Genomic DNA, 8,589 nt, shown 5'->3' on the forward strand with positions numbered 1-8,589 from the left:
CGGGTTGAAACGGAGCATACGACGGACGCCGGTGGTTCTTTTTTTTTTTTCGGCGGCGTGCTTGTGCAGTGGCACAAGCCGCGCCATGTCCGTGGCGCTTCGGCCATGTCTGTGGCTGTCTCCAGTGTTGCAAGCGAAGAAATTGACAGCTTAACTTTTCAGTGAATACCATCTATACAGTAAGACCCCTTCAAAGGTCTTCCGGTCGAACGGATTGTTGTCGTGAGGCGCATGGTCTTTATACCAGGTGCACTCGTGAGTAAGTAGTCAACTGTCAAATGAAAGTTTCCGTGTAGCACAGCTATAAATCTTTTCCCAAGATGGCTCACCAGTTGGGCCTTACAAGCAGAAACCTTTGCTAAAAAGGGGAGGGGGAGAGGATACATACATACATACATACATACATACATGCATGCATGCATGCATGCATCCATACATACATACATACATACATACATACATACATACATACATACATACATACATACATACATGCATGCATGCATGCATGCATGCATACATACATACATACATGCATGCATGCATACATACATACATACATACATACATACATACATACATACATGCATGCATGCATGCATGCATGCATGCATACATACATACATACATACATACATACATACATACATACATACATACATACATACATGCATGCATGCATGCATCCATACATACATACATACATACATACATACATACATACATACATACATACATACATACATGCATTCATACATACATACATACATACATACATACATACATACATACATACATACATGCATGCATGCATACATACATACATACATACATACATACATACATACATACATACATACATACATACATACATACATGCATGCATGCATACATACATACATACATACATACATACATACATACATACATACATACACACATACATGTACGCAGGCACGCGTATGCGCTGCATCGTAGTCAGCGTTACCAGATGGAGTGTGAAACGACCCAGGGCCGCGCAACGGGGACTAGAACGGGGTCTTGTAGTGGGCCACGTTGCTCTTTCTGCGCAGCCTCGCGGCGCGAAGTGTCCCCCGTGCGGGTGGTGAGCGGCGCGTAACCGGCGCGTTCCCACTGCCCTGCCCCCGCAGCTGCCCTGCAGCGGTCGTGCACGAGCGGCCTGCAGCAGCAGCGGCGGCCGGAGCCGGGCCCCGTGAGCGCCGTGCTGGTGCGCTGGAGTCCCCCCGCCGTGCTGGTGCGCTGGCAGTACGCCGCCGCCGCTGAGGAGCCTCTGCACCACTTCCGGGTCCTCTACCAGGCCGCCCACGACAGGTGCGTCGCTGCCCCCTCACCCCCCCCCCCCCCCCCCGCATGTGCAATACGGTGACATGCGTGGGGCCAGGCCGCTGGAGGCTGCAGAGGCTAAAAAACTGCAGCCAGGGGGGAGGCCTGGAATGTGGCTCCCAGCTGCGCTTGGGGTTCCAGCGAGTTCCACGGGGATCAGGTGGTAGGAGCTCACAGGGGCTCGCAATAGACGTCGGGGGGGAGGGGGGGGGGGGCATATTCGCCGCTTTCAAGGGAGCTTGCAGTGGAGTGCCCGGTAGCCTTGGGAAGCTGTAGTGCGCGACACTGACGACGACGACGACGGTACAAGAAGCATGGGCGATAGCTGCGCGAAGGGAACATCGGTTCTGCTCAAGAGCCCGGAGAGCCCCACGCATGTGCAAGCTCATTGCTTGCAAAACACCCGTGTCCGGTTGAACCGAACATGCCTACCTTGTGCGCGCTGCGCTCGAGCCTGCCTCTCATAAAGCAGCCTAGGCGGTGGTAGCGATATCTGACACGTTGCTTACAAGAATTACCAGTGGACGTGGACGGTATATAGATGACAGGAAATGTGTGGTGCGCCAACTGACAGCTGTCCATTTCATGCGTGCAATAGAATTCCGTGTATTTCGAACACTGACCCACGCAGACACGCAAACCGAAAAGAAGCATATATTCAGCTTTTCTTTTCTATCATCATGGGCTTCTAACCGTATGTGCACTTCAAGGGGCCAAGGCTCGCTCAAACGTAACTCGATCTGGGCGTGCGTAATCATCGCAAAGGCAAACCAGAACTTGAAAGGACCACCGACGTTGGGCATTAAAAAGCAGGATTGATGAGAGGTTTAATGGAAGCATTTGAAGGAATAATGCAAGGCCAAGATTATGCAATATTAGGTACAAACAGAGCTGGGCCTCTTTGTACAGTTCCTCTTGTGTTCCGCCGTTTTTTTCGCTGCGTGTTTATCTTGTTAATAATGCACCGCTTGCTCAGTCTTCCGTTTTAGCATGCAATATTATGCGTTAGCGAGCCTTCCATCGCCCTTTCAAATGCTCAGATCGATATGATCACTGAAAGCGGCCGATGCTTTAAAAAATCAGTATTGCACATTGTATTCTTAAGTTTCCTCTGGTTGTTGCCGGCTGCGCACCAAACAGTTCCTCCTGCTCCAGTGCGTTAGCGATGGCAGGCACCAATTTGAACGCCCTGCTGCGAAGTGTGTCGACGACTGACGTTGTGCTGCAGGGGGCGGTTAATTTGGCAGCGTCTCTCTGAGTCGTAAAATGTCGGATTCTTGCATGCCACTGTTTCGCAGGAAGGGTGAGGAAGAATATCGAGCGTACATGCAAGAAGAGATTTCCTACTCGCCTAACTTATGCTTCTATGGTAGGAATGCACGCTCCAGAGACTAGTGTAGGCCTTTGTACATGCCTATGTAGCACACGTCTGCAAGTCGGCCGAGGCCGCAGCTAGTGCGCTCTTGTCTACCATTCCAAAGGCCCATAGTCTGGTTCGATTCCACTTGGACCCAGCTTTAACAAATTTTCTTTACGCTCAATTACTTCATTGTATTTACAGGGGCTTCCCTATGAAATTTGGAGCTAATCCTAGCATCCTTTGACCGGGGGCCCTATTCTCGACTTGGAGAATTCGTCATCTTCACCGAAAGGTTTTTCTGGTTGGCTTTCTGTTTTTTCACGTGCTTCCGGCTGACAAAATGGTTGTGTGTGCTTGAACGTTTCATGACGTCTTCCAATACCAGCCTTAAAGTGTACCTTTTTAACTGCGGATCTGTTGTAGGCTGGGCCTTTTCGTAATTCGGCTGTAGGTCGTGCAGTGAAGTGCAATAATTCCGGACGAAAAAAACTGAGTCATCCTGTCTTAGAGGAGTGGATGACCCGCGAAGCTGCTGGTAGTAACACAATTCAGTAGCTATGCACTCTACACCGGTTAGCAGCATTAGACAGCACGCAATACTGTTTGCAAGTTACCTATAACGTTAGGTCGCGAACACCCTTTAAAGTTACCCGGCACGTCAGATGACGTCTGCCAATGGCGGCATTATCCTTTCCCACTTCCCCTTCCCTACCAATCCCCTACCGACCCATCTATCCATAGCAGCGCGCAAGCGCAAGAAAATGGAATAAACGTGTCTTCAACCAATCAATCCGCGACCAGACTCATTGTAATCAGTGATGGCAGGTTCTCGCGGAGAAGAAACCCGCCGAATTTTCGAGCCACATAGCCCAAAAGCAGACAAATGTCGACCAACAAAGCGCCCAAATATTTAGCGAAATCAGAAAAATTCGCAGAATTTATTTTAAACGCTTATTCAGATGTCTGGTGCGAGTAGTTAGGTATATTTACAGAATGAGTGCAAGTTATATAACGAAACATCACTCGTTTGGAGCCCAAACAGCTGCACTTGAGTACATCGCCATGAGGTTGAACTGCTTTAAGAACATCTCGGATGGTTTGAAGTCCTTACAACACTCGTTTCTCGTTACTCCAATCGTTACATGCAGGATGTTGTTCAACACATCTATAGTGTGCACGTTGAGGCGGGTATTAGTGCAGAGACGATTAGTTTGCTCAGTCGTACACCGTAATAAGGATAGAGTTCTCCCTGATGTCCTTGCTGTAGGCCGCGTCGAGATATCTGGGCACGGTGATCGTGCGTTCAAGATTATTGTATAGTGTAATGTCTGGTATATTGATCACCGATTGCCGATGTGTGCAGGATGGTGAGAGTGTGCAGGCGAGAGAATCAGTAGATATATAAGTCGACGTTCAAAGGTTTCTGCAACTCACTAATGCGCTGTGCAGCTCGCCCGAAGCAGACCCGAGGCGGAACTGTGAAGGAACTCTAGCCCGCGGCCGCGAAAAAGTATTGTTCAAGCGAGCTTTTCCCGCTTACGAGACGGGCCTCATTGGACACGGGTAGAGCCACTAGACACGGGTAAAAAAACAGGTGCGGCAGCAGTCCACCGGCGGCCGGAAGAGCGCTTTTTTTTTTATTCTTTCTCGCTCGCAGCTGGATACCTTTTCCGCCGCATCTGCCAACTCCATCTTTAGCGACTACACTTTGTCCCCGCGTGCACACCGCATCAAAGATTCAGGCTGAGCGCGTTCCGTAGCAGCCAATTAGGGTTCGCTGCACTCGCATGCGGACGGCAGCGAAGCGTCGAAGTGGCATCGCGCCCGTCGGCTGCACGAACAATGGCCGAGGACCTGCAGCTCTCCCCGCAGCTGCCCCCGCATCTTGCGCTGGCACATCACGCTTGCCCAGCAGAGCCGTCCGCCACGCGCAAAACATCGCGCCGTCGCCGACAGGATGCGCGGTTGATGGCGTCATTTAAAATGTGCCAGGCCTTTTACCGCCACGGGACGTTAGCTTCTCACAATACGGTACAACAAATACGGACAGAAAGTTGCAGTTCTTTTTTGTTTTGTTTTGTGCAACTTCTGAGCAAATGCCTGCTACTACTTCTTTGTATACGTGCCCACTCGCCGCGCTCACGGACTCAGAGTAATTACGACGGAAAAGGAACACGAAAACACGCAAGAAAGGATGTGAACAAGTGCTCGTATTCGCGTCCTTGCCTTCGTCTGAATGCCTTCCTTGCGTGTTTTCTTCATCTTTGTTTTGTGCTATAAATATTACGGATCTACACCGACTAACCCAGCTTACCACACTTGAGCGACAGCCTTGGGGTAACCTGGCGCTGCGGTCATGGAAATCAGAGAGAGAGAGAGAGAGAGAGAGAGAGAGAGAGAGAGAGAGAGAGAGAGAGAGAGAGAGAGAGAGAGAGAGAGAGAGAGAGAGAGAGAGAGAGAGAGAGAGAGAGAGAGAGAGAGAGAGAGAGAGAGAGAGAGAGACGCTCTTTATTACAGAGAAAGCAGAGAGGTTTGCCAGCATGAATTCACCGACATGCTACTCTGCGGGGAAGGGGAGAGAAGGAAAAAAAGGAAGTAGATGTAAGAAGATGAGTGGGAGGCAAGAAGAAAAGAATAAAAATTAAAAATGAATAGAGTCCTGTTTAAGGGCGCTGAGTAAAAACTTCACTGTACACGCTAGGGAAATGGCTGCAATGTTGATTGATGATTGTAGGTTTAACACGCCGACGCAACGCAGGCGATGAGGCGCGCCGTAGTGGAGGGCTCCGGATTAATTTTAACCACCTGGGGATCTTTAACGTGCGCCGAAATCTCGCACTCACGGGCGTTTTTGCTTTTCGCCTCCATCGAAAAGCGGCCCCCGCGGCCGGGAATCGAACCCGCGTCCTCGTGCTCAGCAGCGCAACGCCTTAGCCACTGAGCCACCGCGGCGGGTGGCTGCAATGTTGTAGCGACGCCAATGTCCTCGAGGTACTCAATAATGCAGACAGGGCTTTGCACTGGGAGGATGGTGAGTGGAATGGTCCAAGCATCGAGCTTAGTGCTAATGGTCCAGGTTGGAGACATTCAAGTCTTTGCTGTAAACGGCCCTTGATTCAGCATAAGCAGAGCACTCTAGTAATATATGTTCGACGGTTTCGGGTCAGCCACAGTTGTCACAGTATGGGTTGGAAGTCTGGCCCATACGATAGAGGAACGAATTGCAGCGTTTACTAATTCGTTCCGGAATTAGAGCATGCAGTTCCTCAATGTCAGAAGAAACCGGCGCTACAATGGCGTGCCTTCGCGGGAATCATGCGTAGTATATTGCGCAATTGGAAGTCAGTGTGGCCAATTTATGCTGCTATGACTGAAGCGTTATTTTCGGTTTACGGCATGCACCCACGACGCATCGGCGAATGATACCACCATGCACCGTTTTTTGTAACTTCAGAACCTCGAACTCACTGTGATGGGCATGGCCCAGGCGTCTTGCTAACAATGCCACGGAACCGGAATTTTAAGTGCAGACCTTAACCAAGTAGAGCCACACAGCATCCCGTCGTAGCGGCTGTCGTCGCTGCGTCCCACAGAGGTTTTATTAGCCTCTGCCAAGCGAAGCGGTTTACATAGTCATAAGCGTTCGAAACTCGTTAACCGCTGGCGCTTGTCATACATATCCCGGTTGCTTAGCGCAAAAGAAAACTTCAGGTACATCTGAGGCAAAATATCCGTAATTAACCGGCAGCGCCCGCGTTCATTTAGTTAGGAACGCTCGTTGGTTTGGTTTTTCCGATAGTAAGCGAAAAAAAAGTGGCAGTGCAACGCCGGCACGTGCGGGATGAAAAGAGCACAAAAAGAACAGAACTACCGCTGGTGCAATTTCAGCAGGGGCGCGCGAGCACTGCGAAGGCGGAAATTTGATTTGCATATGGTAGCAGTGAGAGGATAACGGCGCTACAGCCCATTATGGCGAATCACGGCTCTGCACTTCCGACAGCTTTCACATTGAGTGGAACCGCTTTAATTTTTTACTTCGTACCTTTCTACTCGGGCGATAATCAGTGGTGATATATGCGCCTTTAGGGTAGCGCCGACTGCGTAGTTTGCCCATAAGGTGGTATACAGAAGGTTCTAGGGAAGACTTTAATATTAAAAAATAGGCTTTCGACGTAAAATTGTTTTCTTGCGCGAAGTATTGCAGGGGCCGTGGCTGGCGCTATGAAACAAGTTCCCATTCATATTTAGGGCAGCAATTAACTAGCGTTTGTTATTTATATTTTTTATTGCTGTTAGGCGTGTGATTGTAATATGAAACTGTAGAAATTATCAGACAACCAGATATCTAGCGTTAGATTTGCGAAAATATAATTGCCAACATGCATACTTATGGGCTGCGTATCCGGGCGTGCGCATCTGGAGCTCGGCGGCCGCAAAGAGCCGCAAAGCCATGCTGTTGACGTCACTCAGAGCTGTGCACGTCACACGTACGCCCCGCTTTATCACTGGTGGGCTAGAGCGGAGGCGGGCGAGAGCGCGCGCATCCGCCTTAGTCTGGTCGTGCCTTTAACTTGGTCCCTATTATCGACATGGTAAATTTACCGTGAACTGTGAATTTGCCGAAGCTTTGCCTGATTGGCTTTCACTTTTGATGACGTGCTTCCAGTTTAAAAAAACGGTTCTGGGTGCTTCGTCGTTTTGACGTTTCATGACGTTTACTGGCACCGGTTCTAACATTTGCCTTATTCTCTCTACAGAAAGCACATAATTCTTGGCCTGGACTGAAAAACTAGACGAAATGCAGCTGGCATGACAACGTGGGTCTGCCATTGCTCTTCAACTACAATACGGCTTGTACGTCACACCCTCTCTGTGATTGGCTGAGAAGACGTGCCGTAATATAAACAGTTGGCGGGAACGCTTACGTCACACATTGGCAGCCTCAGCCTGCGTAGAATTGATGTGATGTTACGTAACTGCTTGCAAATGATGTTACGTAACAGCTTGCCGCCGACACACTGACCGTTTTCTGGGATTCAAGGGCAGCTCTTCAAAGCCTGTGCAACGTTCTAGTTGTTTCAGCTTTCACGAACATGTCCATCGCGAAGTGAATTATTTACATCATCTCGCATTCGTCGGCGGTCATATTACGCAACCCTCCTGCGGCTTACAGGCCACAGTGGCATCATGGGAAATGCGAAAGCGGATGAGGCTGCCCGCAGGGGCTTACAAATGAGAAGCAGAAAAAAAGACTGACTTCCTGAAACAAGATGCCTCAACAATGACTAAGGCGGAAAGGAACCGCCTTAGTCATTGCCCCTGCAGAAATAACACAAAGGTTCTTACATGGCATGGACCCATTAGAATGAGTCTGCCAGAACGTCTACCCCCGCCGACTGAGACGTTGTTCCCTAGGCTTCGTCTCAAAGCAGCATTTACAAATTTCAACCTAGACCGGATAGGCAGACATCAAGCCCGTATTGTGATAAATGTGGCTCACATGAAATTGTAGAACACACATTACTGGAGTGTCCTGCTTATGCCGAATCGGAAAGTGGCGTTTGCAGCATCAAACTGATTGCCTTCACTTTGGACCATTAACACTGAGATTGCTACTCGTCCGCATTATTCGAGTTTCTCGGGGACCTTCTACGACATTGTAGCCTTCCTTTCATTGCAAGAAAGTTTTAAGTCAATGCCCTGACGCAGGACCTTCTTTTTTAACACGGAAGTGTTTCGTTCCCGGATACACGAAGATTTCACATACGTCATATCCGTCATATCCGCGGTACTGCTCTCACTTCAGAAGCCCGAAACTCTGCTTTAGCCGCACACCGTTTGCAAGCAGAATCCACGTGCCGTGACAAACACGCCGAAATGCGCAA

The 8,589-nt window shown here is 49.4% G+C and overlaps 1 protein-coding gene across 1 annotated transcript in view; it reads left to right on the forward strand.

Annotated features, from left to right (window-relative positions):
- Positions 1-231: 231 nt before the first annotated feature.
- The window catches only part of LOC144175190 (uncharacterized), a 31,168-nt gene continuing 22,810 nt past the window's right edge, over positions 232-8,589 (forward strand). Inside the window, exons 1-2 of the mRNA XM_077704293.1 lie at positions 232-259; positions 1,152-1,332. Coding sequence (XP_077560419.1) covers positions 232-259; positions 1,152-1,332 — 209 coding nt within the window. The remainder of the gene's footprint in view (positions 260-1,151; positions 1,333-8,589) is intronic.

The sequence above is a fragment of the Haemaphysalis longicornis genome, unplaced genomic scaffold, assembly GCF_048455015.1.
Source record: "Haemaphysalis longicornis isolate Haplotype H1 unplaced genomic scaffold, Haemaphysalis longicornis Haplotype H1 scaffold_3, whole genome shotgun sequence".
Lineage (NCBI taxonomy): Eukaryota > Metazoa > Arthropoda > Arachnida > Ixodida > Ixodidae > Haemaphysalis > Haemaphysalis longicornis.